Source organism: Vigna unguiculata, chromosome 11, assembly GCF_004118075.2.
Source record: "Vigna unguiculata cultivar IT97K-499-35 chromosome 11, ASM411807v1, whole genome shotgun sequence".
Lineage (NCBI taxonomy): Eukaryota > Viridiplantae > Streptophyta > Magnoliopsida > Fabales > Fabaceae > Vigna > Vigna unguiculata.
This window is the reverse complement of record NC_040289.1, coordinates 1,279,643-1,304,410: the sequence shown is the minus strand read 5'-3', so window position 1 is coordinate 1,304,410 and position 24,768 is coordinate 1,279,643. Positions and strand designations below refer to the sequence as shown.

Sequence of the window (24,768 nt, the reverse complement as noted above, 5' to 3'; positions counted from 1 at the left end):
AATTAAAACGCAGCCTTCACTTTCAAAATTCAAATTTTCAATTAAAAATAATATAACACGTATCACATATGTGTCAGTACACGTGTCATGATAGATACTGAATTGGAACACCGTTAGCCACTTAGGATAGATTTTAAGGACCAAAATTAACACCTTTTGAAAGAACATTGACTAAACGGTGCTTAAGTTTCAACCTCGCATGAAAATAAGGAGAAGAACACCAACAAAAATAAGAAGAAGAACACGAAAAATAAAATGGGTTGAAAAAAATCTAACATGAACCTTATGTCGAATGAATAAGAAGCAAAACACCAACAGAAATAGAAAATAAGGAGAAGAATACGAAATACAAAATGGGTTAAAAAAACCTAAACCTGAATCTTATATGAGACGAATAAGAAGCATAAGTTATGGAAAAAAAGGAAGAAGGAGCGGGAAACTAAGTTGAGCACGCCCATCAATTACTTTCTTCTTGTCCATTGAGTGCAGTGATATCAAATGCGGAAAAGGGAGAGAAGTGCCAAACATTAAAATACAGAAATACCACTGCAAATAGTGGCATCAGAAACATTAAGGTGAGGATAAAATGGTCTATTGATTAAAAAACATTGAGAATGACAAGAAAGCCACATCTAAGAATAAGAACAGGCGTCACAATATTAGAATGAGTATTTAAAGAAAACAAAAATTGAAAATGACTTAAAATCCATCTATTTGGATTTTAAGAAGGGATAGAGAAGTAAATTCAGTGAATTTTGTTTTTCTCATATCGTTATAGATTTAGACATAATTTTAAAATTATTTTAGTTATTAATAAATTTTAGTTTATAAATTAGTATATAAATTAATTAGTATAGTAAGTAATTATTATTTTTTTCAAAAGTTTTCTTGTAATAGCAGTGATATGGACCTTATATGCTCGAATGCTCGTGGAATTTTACATTTTGGATGTTTAATGTGTAGATTATTCCAGTGAATGATGGGCAACAGACACGATCAATAGAACCAAATGAAGGTGACTTTTCCATTTCTATTCTTCATCAAATGATTATCCCTTTAATTTGTTGAAAAAAATGGTCGAAGACATGTCATTTTAACAATACTTAGTGACCTTTGTCTTTATAAAATATATGATTCGTCAGATAATAAACTATTTAGTTTCCATATATTGTATATACTATATATATTATATGTGATTAATTATTTTCTTTTCTTTTATGTTCAACTTGTTAATCTATTTTATTATTATATATAATACAGTGCAGAGCCAAAAAAATCACATAAAAGTTGATATATGAAGAAATAAAATAAAAGATTTTAACATGGTCTTCAATATATCTCTTAATTTAAATGATAGCCACTCATTCATAAATGGAATACAGCTGTTAAAGTCTGTGATCAATTATTGGTTGACGCTGTATCGCACTGAGTCATTCGCAAAAGCTAATACAGATCGTGAATCCCTTCGTGCTTGTTTTACCATGGCCTTAGAATTTGTCGGTGGTGCACTTCTTTCTGCTTTTCTTCAGGTTGCATTCCAGAAGTTAGCTTCCCCTCAAATTCTCGATTTCTTTCGTGTAAGAAAGCTTGATCAAAAGCTGCTATTCAAGTTGGAAACAAAGCTGCACTCCATCCATTCTCTGGCTGATGATGCAGAACGAAAGCAGTTCACGTATTCACATGTCAGAAGCTGGTTACTTAAGGTCAAAGATGCTGTCCTTGACGCAGAGGATCTCTTGGATGATATACAAATGCTCTCCAAAAGAGAATTGGATGCTGAAACTGAATCTCAAGTCTTTACGGGCTGTACTTGCAAGGTATTCAATTTCTTCAAATCTTCTTCAATTAGTTCTCGTAACAAGGAAATCGAGTCCAGGATGGAAGAAATCCTTGAAATCTTAGAATTTCTCTCAAACCAAAAGGGTGCTCTAAGATTGAAAACTGCTAGTGGTGTTAGATCTGGGTTGAGCAATGAACTGCCACAAAAATCACAAACAACATCGTCGGTTGTTGGAACCGATATTTATGGCAGAGATGATGATAAAAAACAGATCGTTGACTGGTTGATATCTGACAACAACAATTCTAACCAGCCATCAATACTTTCTATTGTGGGAATGGGCGGGCTGGGTAAGACCACACTTGCCCGACATGTATTCAGTGACCCAAGGATAAACAAGGCTAAATTTGATGTCAAAGCTTGGGTTTGTGTTTCAGCTGAATTTGATGTTTTTAAAGTATCAAAAGTAATTCTTGAGGCTGTTACTAAATCAACTGATGATAGTGGAAATTTAGAGATGGTCCATACAAGATTAAAAGAAAATTTGACTGAAAAGAAATTTCTTCTCGTTTTGGATGATGTTTGGAACGAGAACCAATGTAATTGGGAAGAAGTGCATAAGCCCCTCATGTTTGGAGTCCAAGGGAGTAGGATTCTAGTCACTACACGTAGCAAGGAAGTTGCTTCTACCATGCGGTCAGAAATTCACTCCTTAAAGCAATTACAAGAAAATGATTGCTGGAACTTGTTTGTTAAATATGCTTTTAAAGACGATGATACTCAACAAAATCTAGAGTTCACAGAGATTGGCAAGAAGATAGTTGAAAAATGTAAAGGACTACCTCTTGCATTGAAGACAATGGGAAATCTATTATACAACAAATCATCTGTTTCAGAGTGGGAAAGTGTGTTCCAAAGCGAAATATGGGAATTTTCACAAGAGCGTTGTGATATTATCCCTGCTTTAGCAGTGAGCTATATCCACCTTCCTTCCCATCTGAAGGTCTGCTTTGCTTATTGTGCCCTGTTTCCCAAGGATTATGAGTTTAAGAAGGAGCATTTGATGCACTTGTGGATGACTGAAAATCTCCTACAATGTCCTTCAGAAAAAGTTTGCCAACAATACTTCAATGATCTACTATCAAGATCCTTCTTCCAACAATCAGATGAAGAGGAAGAAGTATTTATGATGCATGACCTTCTAAATGATTTAGCAAAGTATGTTGGTGGAGGCATATACTTTAGGTGGGAAGTTGGTCAAAAAGAGAAGATACAAAAAGTAACTCGTCATTATTCAGTTGAACTTGGACACAATCAATATTTTAATGGGTTTGAAACCCCATGTAACACAAAAAGGTTACGTACATTTATGCTAACAAGTAGGGGAATTGATCCTTTCACTCGTTGGGGTGCCAATATGTCGATACATGAATTTTTTTCCAAGTTTAGGCTTTTACGAATTTTATCTCTGTCTTGTTGTGACATTAAAGAGCTGCCTGACTCTGTTGCCAATCTTGAGCATCTCCAACTGTTAGACCTCTCATTTACTGTACTAAAAACACTTTCTGAAAAGATATGTTCACTCTGCCACTTGCAAATACTGAAGTTGAACTATTGTAGGTATTTGGAGGAGTTGCCTTCAAATTTGCATTTACTCACCAGTTTGTGTCACCTTGAATTGATATCGAATAATTTGAAAAAGTTGCCGCCGAGTTTGGGAAAACTGAAGAATCTTAAAGTAGTCATGGAATCCTTTAATGTTGGTCGTGGCGGGGAGTTCAGTATTCAACAGCTAGGAGAACTCAACCTTGATGGAAGTCTATCAATTGGGGAGCTACAAAATATTGAAAATTCAGTGGATGCATTAGAAGCATATTTGAAGAATAAAACACTCCTTGTAAAGCTAAAGTTGCAATGGAGACGGAATAGAGACTCTATTGATTCGAAGAAAGAAGAGGAGGTAATTAAGAATCTGCAACCTTCCAAAAATTTAAAGGAGTTGTCAATCTTAAACTATGGTGGGAAACAATTTCCAAACTGGTTACATTTATTATCGAACCTGGTGTCCTTAGAGTTGGATAGATGTAAATCTTGCGAACGCTTACCTCCCCTTGGACTTTTGTCGAATCTGAAGGACTTGATTATTCATAGACTTGATGGGATAGTGAGCATTGATGCTGATTTTTATGGGAGCAACTCTTCTTCATTTAAGTCCCTGCAAAGTTTGACGTTCGCCAATATGGGGCAATGGGAAAAATGGGAATGCAAAGCAGGTGGTTTTCCAAATCTTCAAACACTTTATATAAGTGATTGTCCCAAGCTGAAAGGAGAGTTGCCAGAGCAACTTGTTCCTCTGAAAATATTACATATTACACACTGCGAACAACTTGAGGCTTCCGCTCCCAAGGCTCTAGATTTAATTGCTGTATATTGTGGAAAGCTACATTTGGACTGGGCTACCATGAAAAGTCTCATGATGCAAGCACCATTGCTGGAAATAGTTTGGTCTAACACTGTTGAATATTTGCACATTAACTGGATGTCAATAAGTGATGATTGTGTCGCTGGAAGGATCTTTTCATTGGATTCCCTCCCAAGACTCAGGGAGTTGTATCTCGGTAGGTTTCCTAATCTGGAGATGATTTCACAGGATCATGTTCACGATCATCTCGAGGGTATGACAATCGTAGAGTGCCCTAAATTTGAATCACTGCCTGCAAACATGCATACATTGCTTCCATCTCTCAATGAGCTACACATAGGAGACTGTCCAAAACTTGAGTCGTTTCCTGAGGGAGGTTTGCCATCAAATTTAAAATTTATGAAACTCAATAATTGCTCCAGACTAGTTGTTGGCTCACTGAAAGGAGCATTCAGAGACGATCCGTCTCTGAAAAGATTGTCCATTGAAAAAGTGGATGTAGAATGTTTTAGTGATGAAGGTGTGTTTCCACTCTCTCTTACTGAACTATACATCCGTGATTGTCCAAATCTAGAAAAATTGGATTACAAGGTTTCTCAACTCTCATCTCTTAAATCATTGACTCTTTCTATCTGTCCCAACCTCCAATGCTTACCAGAGGAGGGTCTTCCTTCATCAATTTCAGATCTTCATATAATCAGTTGTCCTTTGCTCAAACAACGTTACCAGAAAGGAAGTGAGGATTGGGAAAAGATTGCTCACATTCAAAATCTGCTTATAGAGTAGTGATGTTGTTTGTTTTGAACAGTGATGCATTTGGTGGGTTACAATTTATTTTTCTTTTGGATTTTGGATGTGTATGAACTACTTTTCTCTTTCTTTTGGATGTGTTTGTTTTATATTGTCATTCTCGAGTGTGTATATGAGTAAATGCCCCAATCCATGGTAGACATCATTTCTTATAAACGATGGTAAATTTTAGAAGCATTTAGATGATATAGCGTTTAAAAAAATTGTATTGTCACAAATTTTACTTCTTCTTTCTAATGATGACTTTAAATTGTATATAGTTATATTGAAGAAACACGCTTGAGCAAAATTCCTACTAATAAAAAATATATATTCATGGTTTGGGAATTTCGTATCATGTATGTTAGAAAAATTAAATTAAAAAAAAAAGTTTGGTGAAGAACACAACCTGCAACTTTCTGTATATTGATATTGTTATTCTGATATGAATTCTGGATACTTCTCCTTAATCGAAATACTTAGGTACTTTTGTTTAATTCTTTTAAGAATAAAATATTTTTGTGATAAAACAATTATTTAATAATCTTTACATATTTAGATAACTTCAATTTCAATGGTATAATTATTTTTGAAATAATTATTTATTTGAAATAATATATATATATATATATATATATATATATATATATATATATATATATATATATATATATATATATATATATATATATATATCTCAATCATAACTAAAGTTTTTCTTTCAATTATAATCTATACAATAAAGAAAAAATACGCCGAACCCCTATCGGATTAGGATTAACCACACTCACACCCTTCAATATTATATACATAAATATTTTTCTTACATTTATTTTAATAAAATTATGCCCATGTTCTTTCTAGTTATTAAATTATTAACTTCTTTGTATTTTTAATAAATGATATTCATTTTTTTCTTAAATTTTAATAAAATGACACTTATCTTCTTTTTATTAAAAAAAAAGTATTATATTAAATTAAATAAAATTTATAGAAAAATAAAAGTTAGAGTTTAAAAATATAAAAATAAATAACTTTTCATAAATAAAAAATTGATTTTTTTACAAAATAGAATGTTGTTTGGATATAAGGATAATGAATTTTTATTTTAAAACTAAAATATGATGTATTCTTTTTGTTTTACAACGATTTTCTCTTTTTTCTATTAAATCAATAACTAATCACACTTGCTATATATATATATATATATATATAAAAGATTATTTTAAAACTAGAGAGATATATTTAACATAATATTAGGAATAAAAAGTATAATTTTTCCTATAACAAATACATTATTTATACGCCGTGATTTATTTTCAAGACAAGACTTTAAGTTTCGTTCGAGAATACCAGGTGGTATTTTTTTTTTTCGTTTCTAACTTAATTATCATTTTCGGCTCTAATAAAGAATGCAACTTATTGGGCCTAGGCCCCTCCAAAAAGCTTGGGCTAGGATAAGTAGAGAAATAATCACACTAGTCTTTTCCTTTCTACAACCCCTAATTTTTAGAATGATTATTTTACCCTTCATAAGAGGAATGCGTGGTATGGAAATATTTCGGAACAAGTTTTTCAGAATTTGTTAAAACATGATTTTGTGATAGGATTTCTGGAATTCTCTTTGTTGTGGGATTAATGAGGAAGAATATAAATGTAAATATAAATATAAATATCTGAGCTTAGAACATTACATCATTAATTAAACATGACTTCAAAATTTATCAAAATATTTAGAAACTGTAATGAAAAAAGGAAGTTTATGAATTTGTATGGTTTTTCCTTAGTAATAGTTTCGTCAGAAGTATATATGCTCAAACAACATTTATAGTTTAATCAGAAATTACTAAGTATAAATAATAATTATTTTGCAACACTTGTTTATTTTAATTGAACCTTTATCGAATTAATCAAGAATTAAAAGTAATATTTATGTTTCAAACAAACCATTATATTTTTTAAAAATGTTGGATAAATTAAGTGTTCTTAACCTATTAAGATGACAAATTAAAAAAAAATGAATTGATGAATTAAATGACTTAACATACTTTACTGTTTTATTATAAAATTATGTAAATTGATATATTAGATTCTACCCATTTTATTATTAAATACTTTAATTATGTAAAATATTGTTTCATTCTATTGATTTGCCTCGCCCGATTACTGTGTAAATTGAAACAAACACATGAATAATTGTGAAATAAAACTTCCAATAAACTTTTATTTAGTTGAGTTTATTAGATTTAAAGATTTGACATGATTAAAATTAGGTTGGAGTAGGCTGTTTTAATTATTATTATTATTTTGTAAAAAATATAAATAAAATATTGAAAAAAGATATATATAATTCAAATAAAAATATTTGTCTTGACCATTCAACTTTTTGAAATAAATAAAAGAAATCGAAAATTAGAGATCAGTGTATATCAAATATTTTTAATTTAATTAATAATTTAGTCTGTATATTTATATTTATAGTTCACTTTAATCTTTATATTTTTTTTCTTTACTTACTTGACTGACAATATTTATCGAATAAAATTAATTTAATCTCTAATAATCCTTTAAAAACGTTATATATCAAAGTCTCAATCATCTTCTTCTTGAAATTTCTCAATTTTTTTCTTTTTTACTTTCCACCACCTTCCTTTTCCATTACCACCATAATTCATAATTAGTAATTAATGTTGGAGATTATAAACTTTATGTTGATTTAGTAGGCCTTAGTTGAGACCAACTATAGGAACAGAAAACAATTTTATTTTTGAATAATGTCTCCCATAACATGTACACTTCTCCACGATCTCCAAAAATAACCAATATTAAAGAAAATTCAAAGTGCAAAAGTAAAAAACACAATGATAATTATTTAATTATATTTATATATAAGATGAATATGTTTTAAGTCTCTGATTCTAAAAAAATAATTTACTCACTCATTTAGTTCTTATTTTTTTTGAAAAGTGACTATGGTGACGTTATGTAAGGGTCAGTGTTTATGTCTGCTACACTGTTCCGCCACCCTACACTCTGTCATCTATGCCCTTCATAGGTGGTAGTTGTTCTTTCTGTTGTTCCAAACTTAAGATTTTGTTCTTTTTTATAGTTAAATAACGGATTGATTTTCGAACGAAAATTATACTTTCATTCTCGATTTTTGACTTTTTTTTCTTTTATTTTTTAATAGAATTTAGCGGAGAACATTGTTTCTTTCAAAGAAAAAAATAATAGTATATTAATTAATTATCTACATTAAATCATGTTAAAAAGTAAAAAATAAAAGTCAAAATATAAGAGTCATAATATCATTGTTCGTTCTTTAATAAGTTAAATAGTGTATTGTTAAAAAACAGATCTGTCTAATTATCTTAACCACACAAAGGGATCTGAGTTGATTAATAGGCTTTTATCTGGTTTAAGATAAATCTTGAATAAATCTTTAGGTTTTAAAGCTCAATTAATCAATTTCACAGTTCTGGGTTAATGGACTGTTTAAATCAATCAAGAAAGATTAAGGGAGAGAAGAAGGAATCAAGACACACAACTTATACTAGTTCGATTCAAGGCGAATCTACATCCAGTCTTATCCTAAGTGACACACTTAGGAGGATTTCACTAAACAGAAAGGATCCAAGAATTACAAGCACACCTATGTAATTCTAACCCCCAAAACCCAAGAACTTGATTCACCAATCAAGAACTTCCCGTAGGAGCAATGCATCCACACAAGTGCCCCTAGGCCTACACTTCAAACACTGAAGCAACTGTAATCAGAAATACAAAAAACAAAACAAGAAATGAATACACCTATACTGTGCAGATTTGACTAGATGCACCTTGATTCAAGCAAGACCCTTCATGGTAGAATCAACCATCAATTCTTCTTGGATCTGCACTTGAGTGATCTTCCAGAATATTCAGAAACTTTGTGACTCTTAGATGGCTCTGTTTCAGATGGAAAACTGCGTGATCTAAAAACAACTTTTATACAAAGATATTTGCTGTCACTAATTTGATTAGCAATTTACCTAATCGATTATCGTGAGTATATTTTAACTTCCTTTGTGTCATACTCACAGTTAATCCATTAGTTAAAAAACTAATCATATGCAAGATTACACAACAGGCCTAAAATACATTTAATAAAGAGAAACTATTTGCCTAATGCATATCCTAACTAGACCAAGCTATGTTTTATTCTAAACCAGTAGACATCATCAAAATCATTCTTCATTCATAGGTGAAGTAGCTCCCCTTACCAACATGTATTTCAAATTCACTTTCACTATTAAGGTGTAAAAAATTTATAAATTTAAATAGATTAAAATACTCCATTAATGTTTGTTCTTGTACCAAAATTTCAAATTGTCTTCATATTTTTATTTATCTCAATTAAGTCCATAATTTTGTAAATAAATAACAATTATGTTTTTTCCAAGTACCAAACTAATACAGTTAAGTAGGTGTTATGTGTCAACTCCTTTTTTTAAAAATATTTATGGTGACACGTGTCAAATTACTGTATGAATCTCAATTTGGTCACATATTTGTTAATTTGATTTCAATTCCAAAATTTTTAAAAAAATTTCAATTTCATGTGCTCTAAATTTAGCCCAAATCTAACTTTTATATAGGTTATGATCATATTTTTATTAAAATTGATATTTCTATTACATATTTTTAACAATACTAAGTTTATTTAAATTTGTATTTTACATTAAACTTTATTTAAATTTTATATTACTTATTTACAAAAACGTGAACCTAATTGAAAGTGATAGAAATGTGAGGATCAAATTGAGATTTTGATATAAAAACGATAACTAATGGAGTATTTTAACCATTTAAATACTTTTAGTTAATTTTTTTTATTTTATCTAATATTTAAAATAACTTTTATTTTATCCTAATATCTTATCATTAACGAGATGATAAGATTAAGTGTTTATGTTTTAAATTTATTAATAAATTTACTTTTTTAATTTATTTGAAGATTCAATCAAAATTATAATTTCTTTAAGATGGTTAAATTGATGCAAAAGTGATAGATATGTAGGTAAGATAAAGGAAAGAATGAACAATTATTTAAATCAAGATTATAAACATAAACTGTTTAATGTTACTACACCTTTCTAACATCTAACTAAATACTAATATTTTGATTTCTAGTACTTAATTTATTTTATATATAAAATTAAAATACTCTTTCATCAATATTGAATAAATGTAGAGTAGAAAATGTGATAATTGCCTTTTCTAAATCTGTTGATGTATGCAATGAGCACCATTTTACTTTGATTCACTATTATCTCCAAATTATCCATAATTCTAATTCTGCCATCACATTAAATTTTACAACTGTTTTTATTCTCTTCTATGCACAATTATGGACAACTATTTCATGCACCCATGCAAAAGGTGAGCTTAAATAGTTAAAATAAGAATGTTATAATTTTGTTACTATCCCATTTATTTATCAAATATTTTTTCTATTTTAAGACATTTAAACTACTTTTTAATCTTCATATATTACAAGAATAAAAGTTTACGGTGGTATATTAATTGTTTAGAACTCATCTTTAAGACAGTGTTCTTTTACATCGATTTATTATTCAAAAAGATTATTAGGACCTGATTTGTTACGTTAGATGTGTTCTTTTGAACCGATTTAGGAACGATATAAAACATAAAATTACAAAATTAATGTTTTGAGGAGATCTTGTTAGGTTAAGAAGATTTGAGAGTGGACAAAGTTATTTTACATAAATAATATTGCTTTATTTTTATATTATCTTATCACGCATGATATGATGAAGTCATCGTAGATATAATGTTGTGGAGAATGAGATATGTTTTTTTGGGACAGATTTTGTTGTGGTTGAAAGGAGATGAAATCAGTTTTATTGTAGTTGGAATCGATTTCAATAGTTTTATTTTTATTTTTATTTTTAATGTTTAAAATTAAAATATTTAATTTTTTTATGACATGTATATTTTATTCTTATTTTATTTTGATCAACCATTTTTTTAACTTTATTATTAAAAAATAAATTTGCTAAAATATTTCTAACTCGTTTAAATGTTACTTTATGTTAATTTTATCATCAAAACAATTTGATATTCTTATATTTTAATTAATTAAAATTTTTTAATATGTCACATCAATCAAATTTTCTATAAATTTTCATAAATTTTATTCTCAAACCCACTCTATCATCATCTCCATATCCTTTAAATGAAACAACACAAATTTTACCATCAAATTAACCAAATTCAACTAATTCTTCTTCCTCAAATCATTTTCTTAAAAAAAACTGCCTAAATTATTATTGTCAAAATCATTCTTTTAAAAACAACACTGCCTAAATAATTATCGTCAAAATAGACAAACAACTTATTGAATAACAGTATTAAAACTTATTGAATAACAATATTAAAAATTTATATTGTGAGGATGAGTTTTTTTTTTTTCTAATATTACATATGAAAGATATGTATTATCGGAAAATAGAACGTTAGTTAATTAATATACACTCTAAAAACTGCCTATTCATTTATTTTTCCTACATTGATAAATGACTTAGAAATTAATATAAGTGAAGATAAAAGTTATTTGATAGGAAAGAAGTAATAGGGAAAAAAAAAGACAAAATTACATGAATAATAAAAAGGAGGGCGAAAAAAAAAAGTTAACATTTTCTAAAAAACAATAAAAATAAAGAAAAAAGTATAATATTTATTTATTTATTGGGCTAAACTAAATATGGTGTGGATCCTAATAATTATTGTGGTAGGCCTGTTACGCTAGCTGCTGCCAACCTGCTGCCAATAACTGATATATTGCTAGCTGTTGCCAGCTTTTCTTCATTCTCAGCCCTTTTCTTTTCCATTTCTTTTTCTTATTTTAAATTATTATTAAGTTCAATTAATATTAAATAACATCATATTATATAAATAATTAGTAAAATATAATTATTTAAAATTAAAATAAAATATTCTAATTTATTGTGAGTACATGTATGAAAGTTATTGATGTAACATTTTATAGATATTACAAATTTTACATATCTTATATACATTACATGTTAAATAAGCATAAATTTCTTATATCTTCTCATATACATCTTACAATCAGTAATTTATAATATATAATAAAAATAGAATAAATTATTTAAAAGAGAAACTTCCACAAACTACCTACTTTCGAGCATGAAATGAAAATATGTAAAATATAATCATAATTTCATTAATTCAAAGTAAACTATGAATATCAAAATTATTTAAATAAAATAAATCAATAATATTTAACAAGATCTTCACATCACATACATACCATGCCGTGTTACTTTATTATATTGCATTAATTGAAAAACAACTAATACAACAAAAATCATTTCACAACAACAATTAAAGATAATAAGTTATTACCAAGTTTCAATCTAGTTCAAATATAACTCATATGAAAATTAATAGGATAAACTACAACTCTTATGAAAACTTCAAGTTTATAAAAAGATATTAACTTAGCTTAAAAGTAAAAGAAAATGTAATAACTTCAACTAAAAGTGACAGCTTTTGAATTTTGTCCACTAAATTTAAAATAAACATAATTAGAGTTCTACATTTTCTTTTCAATTGATTTCAAAGTTATTATAAATCTAACATCTATGGTTATAACTTTTAATGAAGACCATTAAGGCAAATTCTAAAAGCCTTCATCCACTCAACACATACAAATTCATTTAGATTTGACGAGGATTTTAATAATTTTAAGAAATTAAAATATATAGTATTTGAATTATTTGTAATTGAATTCTTTTTATTTTTTTAAATAATTTGTTTGGATAAAGTAATTAAAATATCTTAGATTTTAATTTTTTGTTTAGATAAAGTAATTTCATTTTTATTTTAAGTTAAACTCAACTCCACTTTGAACCCAAGTTGAGTTAATTTGACCTTCAATCCGGAACGACTCATCTCGACCTCAACCCGTTATTTGTACTAGTTCGACTTAATCTTTGATCGGGACCGACTTAATTCGGTCTTCGACCAAGGCCAATTCAACTTTGTGGACTTGTGAATTTTTTTCATCCTGACCAATGAAAAATTTCACAAGTTGTGAAAAACTTCAATTTCTTTCCTTTTTTTTAAATTACAAATTTTATTATTTTAGTTATTTGTTATATCTCTTTAAAAAATTTAAATTTAAATTTTCTTTTAATTTTTTCATTTAAACAAGTCATTTTATTTTAAAAAAATTAAAATTTTTAAATAAATGAATCACCTGTAAAATTATTTCTACAAATTTATCATAAACAAATTTTAGAAAAGATTTTCTCCACTTACTCTCTTGGTCTAAATCTGATGAGTGAATTGTAGATTCATTAAACAAATATTTGAACCGCTAAGCCATTTTTTTTTATTTGTTGAGCGAATTTAAGGTTGAGAATAGTGTTGACTTAATAAAAGCACGAGTAAAATTATATAGGGTTTAACATCTTGCAGAATTTCAAAATCCATTTCCAAACTTCAAACCAATTATTTCTTTGATCCAAACACATTTCTAACTAGTTTCAAATGTTGATCTTTAACTAACAACATTATTTCCACTTTCACATCAACATGACAAATTTTTCACTATACAAATCCAATTGTTACATTTTAAGGAAATATAAAAGTTGTTTATCATCCAATCTTAAGTATTCTTAATTTCTCCATCCAAGTTACACTATCAATCTTCAAGTCTTCTTTAGACAATTATTATAAACAACCCAAACAAAAAAGGATGAAACGAAAGTTACTCTAAATAGTTTTTTCATTGGTTGAATATATCATAGTATCTTCTAACTTCACTATGGTAGGTTAAGATTTTAAAAATGATAAACGGTTAACTAAAAATTCTAAAGAAAAAATCATAGAAAAATTATTCAAAAAAATATTTTATTATATACATTTTGAATAATTAAATTTTTTATTTATAGTTTTTTTAACTTAAACAATAAAAATATTTAAACTTTATCTTATGCTATATTTTTATCATTATCACCCTTTCTTTTTTCTTATTCTAAAGTGGAATAATTCATTTACTAATTAGAACTATGAAAATAAAGGATGAAAAGTAAAAGGAACTTTATTAAAGTTATTTTAAGAATAACTTGTTACTTTGTGTGTGCGAGATCAATAATATTATATTAATGTAACTTTTATAAATTGTTACACCATCCATAAATTTATACCAAAAATAAATTTTGTCTATTCAAATCCATGAATGATAATTTTATAATATCAAAAATATTTATATTATATTTTATTACAATTAAACAAATAAAAAGTGATAAAATTATCCATATTGTAATATACTTTCGAAATATATACTTTATCAATTTTAATTCACAGAAAAAAATAATAAATAGTTTTAGATTAATATAAAGCTATGTTAAAAGAACTTCAATCTAATGGTGAGCATTTGAAGAAAAACAAATATTCAATTGAAAATTCTCAAATTGAATATTAAGTACAAGTTCAACAATTTTCACCGGTATAACTTTGATTATTCTAAACAATGTTTATAAATCATCTTAAAAGAGAAAAAAACCATTTTTCCCAAAGTTTTATTGTCTTTTTAATATTCATTCCATTGTCGAATTAATACAATTTTATAACACCTGCATGAATAAATATCAACCAAATCTATCTCTCCTTAGTGTAATTCAAGAGATTGTATATGATTCCAAGTGCACCTCTTAAAATAAAATGCCATTTTATTTAGGATTATTTTGAAACTTTATAAAGTTTTTATAATTATGTATTGTATAATTTTTTTTATCCATTTAAGACCAAAGTAAGTGAATATTATTCAACTTCTAGCGACCTATAAGACTCCATTCAATAATATTCGGTTATGCTTTTTGTCACCGAAACTATATATATGTTAAATACTATTTGTTAAGATTAATTAAAAATATAAGTTACTAAATTATTTAACTTTTTTTACATGTACATTCAATTATAACTTTTCTCCATTACTTAAATTTATTTCTAAATTACTAAAGAAGTTATTAAAGTTTTCTAATTCAAAACATACATTTTTTGATTAACTCCTTAGTCTTAAAAATATATTCGCATGAGTGTTAATATATTATTTCTTGTGATAAATGATTATTTTTTTCTTAAATGGATATGAATACCCATAAGCACTAATTTAATATTTTATATTTCCTTTTTTTATCAATGAAACTTGTATTTCAACTAAATTATATATTTGTCAATTATATATAAAGATAATTAATTGTTGTATTTATTATTAATTTTGACATAAAATAATCTATTATCTATAATTGATATTTTTAGTACACAGCAGGTTAATCAATTATTTTTTTTAATATATAGTCAATTATTTTGTTCAAGTTCAATTGAAAAGTGTTTCAAAAAATGATTAAAAGTTTTGGAATACTATTTTTTGATTGCTTGCAAGTTGAAATACATCAAGAGATAAAGAAAAAGTAGGGTTTTATGTCTTGAGAAGAGGAAGAAGAATATAATAAAAATGAAGAAGGAGAAGTAAAAGTGATGGTTATTTTGGTGGAAGAACAATAATTTCTTCCAAATTTGTTTTTGAAACTCCCTTTATACTTACTAAACTCACCCCTACTAAAATAGCCTATGCCATCTATAACAAAAACCCAAAATCTAATCACTACTTCACCCAAAACACTATTCTAACCCCTCGACTTAAACACGATATCATCCTTTAAAAATCTTAAACTACTCCACTTATATCTCATAATATATTTTAGAGTTAAATATCTTTTGGTCCTTCAACTTTTAATAAAATTTGGAATTAGTATATTTTGAAAATTTTGAACTAATTTAGTCTCTCAATTATGTAAATGTTGTAAATGTGTGAATTTAGTCTTTTTAACCAAATTTTATTAAGTTTATTTGACGTTTCAAACACATTTCATTATAGTATTTTAGTTTGTTTACTCTGTTTGACATATGTTCACTTCAATGTTAGTTGAGAAACACGTTTGAAACGTCAAATCACCTTAAACAAATTTGGTTTAAAAGACTAAATTCACATATTTCTAAAGATGGGGGAGTAAATTGGTTCAAAATTTTCAAGAGAGGCTAATTTCAATTTCCACTAAAAGTTGAAGGACCAAAAACACACACACACTACCTTGAAAAATTGTAATTTATGATTGTTTTTTAAGATTTTTTCCTATACACGTGAATCATTGTAGCCAAAGATATACCACTTTATAGTCATATAGTAACTGGTGAGAGGAAAATTGTGTGAAAAGTTCAAAGATCATTGTAATAAATTTTGGAAATTCTTTTGTTAGGCAGCTTGTGATGTAAGGGGGAAGAAAACATTGCAATGTTAGAAGTCTTTACATGTGAATATTGTCTATATGTCATGCACGAATAAAAAATTTAATCTGACAACAGAGTTTTTCAATGTGCTTGGAAAAGAGTGGAGAAAACTAGGTTAGACCTAGTTACTAGGTTTAAGAACAGAACTGGGACCAGTTAAAAAGAAAACAACAAAAAAAGTTCAATTCAAACTTGGGAGGATCAAACTTTTTTTTAAGATAGTGGATCATACACTATCTAGGAAGAAGTAAAGATTTTCTTAAAATTTTTATGATTTAACATTCAAACATGAGCAATCGTGTAGTTGTATCATCAAGGGTCCAAAGTCTCATGATTTATCTTACAAATTCCTCGTCACTGAAAAAAAGATATATTATAGACTTTATGGGTTTGAGAAGTGTTTTTCTTTTCTCCTACATAATTTTGATATAATGGTTCATCTAATATTCCACTTCCTCAACCCTAAACCCTAATTAATTAAAAAGAAGTGTTCCACTCAAATTTTTCCTATATTTATCAAAATGACGTCACACATGATTATAAAACAAAAAATTTAAGCTAATGATATAAAGAAAGGGTTAAAAATATTTTTTTGTCCCTCAAGTTTCAGTGAATTTTGGAATTAGTCTCTCTTTAAAACTTTATACCAATTTAGTCCTTCATCTTTAAAAATGAATGAATTTAGTCATTCTTACCAAATTTTGTTAGTTTATTTGACATTTTAAATATATTTTATGATAATATTTGAGTTAACATTGAAGCGAAAATGTGTCAAATGGTGTAAATAATTCAAATATTATCATGAAATACACTTGAAACGTTACATAAACTTAACAAAATTTGGTTAAAAGACTAAATTCACACATTTTTAAATATAAATGACTAAATTGGTCAAAAGTTTTAAAGAGAGTCTAATTTCAAATTTTACTAAAACTTGAGGGACCAAAAACATATTGAATCCTAAAAGAAATATCACTCTAAACTCAACTCATCGTACATGAAGTTCAAATGTATTACATACTAAACCCACCTTTTGAATCCTCATCTTTTGTTAAGAACAACATTCTACATAGAAAAATGGGAGTTTTTTTTTTTTTTACACACTTCATAGATGAACTAAGATTCATTAAAAATGGTAAATTTTGATAGTTTTATATTTTTTATTTTAATTATATTTAGTCAAATGTTAGAGAAAAAAATATTAAATAATTGCGAATCAAATCACTAATTTAACTTATCTTTTATATAATAATACATATACTTCATACATTTTATAATCTCGATTAATTTGTAAAGAAAAAGTTAATAATAATTGCTAACATATTATAGATGAATGAGATAAGTATATATAAAAACTTATTATATATATATTTGATATGACACGGACCCTTGAGATATTATTAGCTAGAAAAGAAGTGTTAAAACGAAGTGAAGTTGTTAATGTAGTGTTGTCTATAGCCACAATTATAGAAAATACACAGAAACATATAGTGGGGGACCATTTTTCCTAAGATGAGGTATTGGTCTTGTCTCTAAGCAACCTCTGGTGTTGAAGGGTTATATAGAATTAGACAAAAGGTTATTTGTCTCTGACATGAGCCACCTCAATGGGAGACAAAACCCTAACATGGTTGACATCAAAATGAAATTGCACAATAAATTTTTAGCACTTGTGGCCTCTTTGCAATCCCAATCACCAACAAAGTGCCTGCATTTTCATTGACAACACAAACCCTTTGTGTCTCTCAATGACACAAAACAAAACAACCTCACTCTCTTTCACACTATACCTTTGTTTAGAGGCCAATCACTCACTTTGACCTAACACAAGGGAACAATGATAGACCCTTTCTTAATTAATGGGGTCCTCGATTGAGTTTTTGTTTTCATTATTTTATGAGCTTCTGATTTTCATGTACACACGTATATGTATATAGTTAGGTTAGTTACCATCATGCCATGCCACCACTATTTGTTTTAACATAAAATATGCATTCGTTGGATTCAAAATGTGTTTGAATATATACTTACACTCATAAGGAAGGGGAAATAATTCTTATAACTATAATGATTTGTGTTAAATAAGAATAGATTCATATGGTTAGTGACAATCCTAGTAGCATGAATAAGATTGTAGTGTTTAACTTAATGAATTAGAATAAATGTGTGAGAAGAAAGAAAAAGTAGAATTAGAACATATTCGTTATTCGTACATCTTCTTGTATAATCGGTGTGGGATCTCCAATATATTCTATCATGTTAAAGTATATACATCTCGAACTTAAGACCAGATGAATAATTCGACAATGATTCAATAGTGGGTGATATATAATAGGTTCAACAAATAATAAATCTCATTAAGATAAATTATGGATGACTTTGACACTATTTTAGAAAATGAACTGACTTATAAAGTAAGATTTACACCTATATATTTTAAACTCGTCTTTATCTTTGATTGATGTGAAATGTCTGACATAAAATTTTAGATATAGATATATATATATATATATATATATATATATATATATATATATATATATATATATAATACTTCCTCAATATACTAATATTTCATTCTTATCATGTATGTCTCTTACTTTCTAAATTGTGGAAAAGATGTGATGGAATGCCAATAAGAGTGACCCTCCTCTCACGATCTATCAACAATATTTTTCAAAGAAGAGTGAAAAAGTTGTGTGAGAAATTAAATGAAATTGAAATGCCAACTATGACATGGATTAATTTTGATGTTTGTTTGGTTGACTATTAAGATGTGAAAATGGTTAAGTTTTTCAGAGAATAATTCATTTCAAAGTTTAACCTAACTAATGTAGAATGAAATTATTCTCAAGCTCATTTTCTAAGAGTGAAGATTCTGGGGCTGTAAGAATGGTGCCATTATTTGTCGTATATGTGGAAGTTTTCTTCTTCTTTTTTTTGTGATGAAAAACTTGAAAAAGGCAAAGAAAAGTTTGGTTATTATTATTGTCATCATTGTAAGATAAACTTAATAGCAATATTTTTGGGAACCTTTTTTTTTTTCAAATGAGTGCGTAACATGTATGTACAATAAGTAATTTATTGTTCAAACTCTTGTTGTATTATAAAACAAATATTGTGTTGTTTAATGTTAGAGATTTTACATAATATAAGTGAGGGAGGTATAATTCTTTTCAATTTTTTAAGCTAATTTAATGAGATTAAGTTTCATTTATATTTTACCATTTTAATGTAATATTAAAGTCATATATATATATATATATATATAAATAAAGTAAGCTCGATATTTCTGTTGTTCTTGGTATGATAAAGTTTTTAAATAAATGTAAATCATACCCATCAATTTTGAAATTATTAGAATTGTCATAATTGCATGATAACTTAATAGCAATATTTTTAAAACCCGTCTTTTCCAATATGAATTTAATGAGTGCTCAACATGTACATACAACAAAGTAATGTATGGCCCAAACTTTTGATGTTTACTATTAAAAAGAAATTATTTTTGTCAAATATCACTACTAGAAATTTTCATATTATATAAAATTTTTCTTGCAAATCTGTTAAAAATATTTGTAAAAAAATACTTTTTTCTTCCATTTTTTCTAAGAATCTTAATCGGTAGATAGTTCCTTCGTAGATGATTATTTCCTACAAAATTATAAAATTTGTAAATATTTCCTTTAAAATTTTATTGCGAAAAGTGTTTTATATAAAATATTCTACAAAAACATTGGTAGCAATTTCTTACATTTTTTTTACAACAAAATTTGTAAATATTTCTTATAAAAAAAATTAAAACAAAATTGACAGAAAATGTGAGTTTTTTAGTAGTGTATACCCCAAATGATAGTTGCATATACTAAATAATCTTTCACACATAAACATTCTATTAGTGTATAAAGCCAATAATTTTGATTAATTTTTAAAAGTATTTTTATATAAGTATTGTATACCTATTGTATCAATTTCCAACCTAACAAATTGTTTCCTCCTCTAAGTAATATATAATCCTCAATTTTTTTAATTTTTTTTTCTTATCATTATTTCTACTATTTATGTTCCTTAAAATCTGATTAGTCATTCAAATTGGGAGACAATGATTCCAAAAGTATCAATTTAAATTTTTGCAATCATTCATGTTTAAGGAAAAAAAAAAAAAAACTCCCATTCCACTAATATGCTTTTCCATTTATGGTGGTGAACCATAGTCATAATGTAGCAATCAATGAATATAGTTGTGTGAGAGGAAATGACAAGTGTCACCTTTACATGCAATAAAAATGAAGGTTTTGCGGGACAACAATGGATATTTAGGGTTTGACCTTTTCTAAACTCCAAAGTGTGATGTGTTGCACGTAGGGTTTGGGACCATCTTTAATTTGTGTAGATGAGAGCACATTCATGAATCATAATATTTTTAAATATATGAAAGGGACACTCCTACACCTATTTACGATTTTCTTCACCACCAATATTTACCTTCACATATCTCGAAATTTAACATAAAGTTTACTTCATGTGTTGAGTTATTTATTTCAACCCTATGTAATCTTTTTTTTTTAAGTATATACAATATAGTAATGTAAAATTGCATATCTTCTCGATAGACTTATGTAGAATAAGTCTTTCTTAATTATTTTTTGTGTGTAATTATTTAACTTTGAGAAGATTAAAATCATATGTATATGACACAAAAAATATCAGGTAAACATGAATGTTATTTATTTGCACATTTTCTTATACTTACGAGAATTTTTCTTTCTTGCTTAAATTTTGTATATATAACTATTGGTTTAGGGTTTACATTTTGGAAAAGATAAATGTATGCGAAATTTTGGAACTTAAACATTATATATTTTTTATCAGTAAAGAATAAAATAAATTAAATAGAACACTTGAGGAGTGCTCTAACCCTTATAATAAAGAAAAGTCGATACAATAACTTAATATGGTGATTCCATCAAAACAAAAGACCATCCAAAATTACATGTAATAAAACACATATAAAACAAATTAATGCATGTAATAAAACGGTTTGCGTATAAAAAATTGTACATTAAAGCAATTTAATTAGGGCACATTTTTTACATATAGTTTGACATAATTAGAAAGGAAATATTTATGGTTACTTGCATACTTTCACTAACTTTTATCTTAATCAAAACAATCATTTTAAGAATATCATAATAATAGAGTAATACAAAAAGAGTTTAAAAAAAAGGGGTTTTCCTTTCTTTTGTAAAAATCTTCCAAAGATTGTTTGATTTATATCACTAATTCTAACAAAGTTATGAACATAAAACAATCACTCACAATAAACAATAAAAAAGAAAAAGAAATATATTATAAGTTTACTATAAACCCTAGAAAATAAAACTAAAGGGTAGTGAAAGATGAGTAAATAAATTACATTGGCCTTTTTCATTGAGCATAAGGTGTCTTGATGTTCTCCACACAAGGTTTTCAACCTACCAATGGCAAGTCTTTTTCTCAATAAACCCTAAATTTATGTAATGTCCAATTAGGTCAAACATATATATACAACAAATTTGAGTAAAACCAAGCACGACTTTTCAAATTTACTGCTACATCAGAAGACATTTTTGAAAACCAAAATCAAAGTTCTCAAAATTAGTGTCATTATTAAATTAAGAAAAATAATTAGATGGTTGCTACTTGTCACCAAAAGAATATTGGCCACAACCACCTATGTTAGAGAAAATGCACAATAAAAGAGAACCAAAAACCAAAAACACTTCTTCAACATCAGAAAAAGAAAAAATCAAACACAAGAAAAGAAAGAAAAAGAAAAAAACACCACAAAAGAAATGAAAGAAACTAGGGTCGGCTATAAGGAAACACTCCAATTCCACCATTGAATGATGTAACTTTCATATCTTTATATTAATATATTCATAAGTAATATATAAGACAATATATATTTGATAATAAAAAATATATAATGGCCACTTTTGTTTTACTAACTTGGACAATAATAATAGTATATAAAAAATGTCATGTTTATATGTGTGTGCTTTTGGAAGTTGAAAAATCTACCAAGTGCATTTTTCATGTTATATACGATAAAAAAAAATGAATCTTATTAGGTTATTGCGTTTTATATAATATTAATTTGTCAGAGAAATGATGTCCCAAATAGGAAGGTTTTAATTTTTTTAATGATGAAATGGAAACTTAATTAAATTTCTCTTGTTGACTCTCAGACAAGCATAGTTGGAGGCTCACTTTTGTATAAAATATGTGAAAGTATTTATTAAAAAATTACACCAGCATAATTTTTTTAATAATGGAAGTAATAAATGTAAAAAATTATAATTGATTTTAAAATGAATTTAAAGACTCGAGATCAAACCTTATTTTGACAAAAAAAAAAAAAAGGTTACAGAACACCACCCTTATTCTAAAATAAACTGACTCAACTCCTTTACAAATAAACACTACCCTTATTCATTATTTATCCTTTTATCAAAAGTCTAACATTTAGTTTCTTACATATAATAATATACAATACTATAATTAGTTCACAAATAACATAATATAGTTTATCTCTTATACATAACTCTCTTACAATTTAATGCATATATATGTAATGATAAGTTACATAGTATATGTATGCCTCAATTGTTTCTTGACTTGAAAAAGAAAAACTGTACTCATCGTTAGGAATTTAAGTGTGAGTCTAAGTGTCATATTGGCTACAATGAGAGAGTAGAGCATTATATAAGGATAAAGATCCATAAATTCATTATTTTAAGGTTTTGAGTTGAGAGTACTGTCAAAGTCTTATGTGGTTGAGCTCAAGTCTCATTAGTGTTTGTTCTCTCTGGTAAAACCCCTCCTCTATAACTTAACACTCATCTCATTATATATTTTGCAGCGTAAATTATGTTTTTGTCAATGAAAACTTAAAAATTTACCATTTAATTTCAATTTTTTTATTTTGGAGTTTTTCCTTTTCATACATCATGTATATTAACATAATTCCTTATCATATGATGAGATATTATGATAAAAAAATCAAAAAGTAAAAGAACAATTTAAAAATTATTAAAAAAGTAAATATAATGTTAAAGACTAAATGTAAAATTTATAATTTTTCTTAAAAACTTATTTAAATTTGTTTCCCCATTAAAAACAGAAGTTCACTAAGAAAATATAAAACCAATTAATGATTACTAACTATAATGAAAAACAACATAATTACTTAACCAGCTCTATATACTGATTAATTCTTGCTTTTTTATGTATGTAATCATGGTTTGAGCTACCTCCATACTTCCAAACAAAATAAATTATTGTGTCTTCTTATAAGATTAAGAAAGAGAGAAAGTTATTGTATATACGACAAATTAGTATACTAAATATGCTTTACCAGAAAACTTATAGTTAAACCTTCATATTAATTTTAGTGTAGAAAAGTTACGTTTTTATAAAATGAAGAAAAACGATTATAGTATAATACAAAAGACAAACATAATTTTGTATACCCTATCATTTCGCCAATACTTAAGATAATTATTATAAAAGTGTATATATGTGATTTATTATTGAATGAAATGGTAAACTTATTTATATTTGTTGAAGCATAATCTGTTTCATCTTTCATTAAATACTCAAAAGAAAACCCTTTCATCTCTAATAATTTTATCTAGAGACAAGAATGCATTTTATTTTAAAAAACTCTTACTTTTTTATTTTATAAAAAATTGTTGGTTAAATAATCTATATTCAATATATGTTTACCTAAAATACAAATTATATTTAATTCTCTTTTAAAAATGAAATATCTTGCAATAGGCGATTAGATTTATAGAAAGGTAAATAGTTTCGTGTGAGTATTACTTATTGAAAAATATATATTTTTAAAATAATATAATATTATTATATAGATAAATTTGTGTAATAACTCATATACCTTATTTATGTTTTATGATTGGTGAAAGATTGGTACAAAATTTATTTGACACTCCACCCATTCACTTTTGAAAAGTGTAAGCAAACAGCAAGAAAGTGTAGATAGGTTATAACATGCATATCCTTAATAAATGTTTTTGGTTACAATAGGCATCAAATTATTGGCACTTCAATGCAACCACTTTAAAAATCACATTTTCTTGTTTCTTATATAAAATGAGTTATATGTATATGTAATGTCAAACAAAACTATTTAAAGAAAAAAGTTTCTGTATTGCACATGTATTAACACTACTTACAATAATGACACCTCATCTTTATTCAATTTCTTGCTTTCAATATATCACATGGAAATAGTAAAATTTATTTTTCATTTTTTTTACACTATTTATTATATAAGTTTTAAAAATATAAAATAAAGTTTAAAATGTCAATAGAATTTTTATTTCCAAAT

General features: G+C 26.7%; 1 protein-coding gene across 1 annotated transcript; it reads left to right on the top strand.

The window, feature by feature from the left end:
* Positions 1 to 1,385: 1,385 nt before the first annotated feature.
* LOC114169754 (putative disease resistance RPP13-like protein 1) lies at positions 1,386 to 5,101 on the top strand. The gene has a single exon (XM_028055041.1). It carries the CDS (start codon positions 1,482 to 1,484, stop codon positions 4,986 to 4,988), a length of 3,507 nt encoding a protein of 1,168 aa, XP_027910842.1. The 5' UTR covers positions 1,386 to 1,481; the 3' UTR covers positions 4,989 to 5,101.
* The last annotated feature ends 19,667 nt before the right edge of the window (positions 5,102 to 24,768 follow it).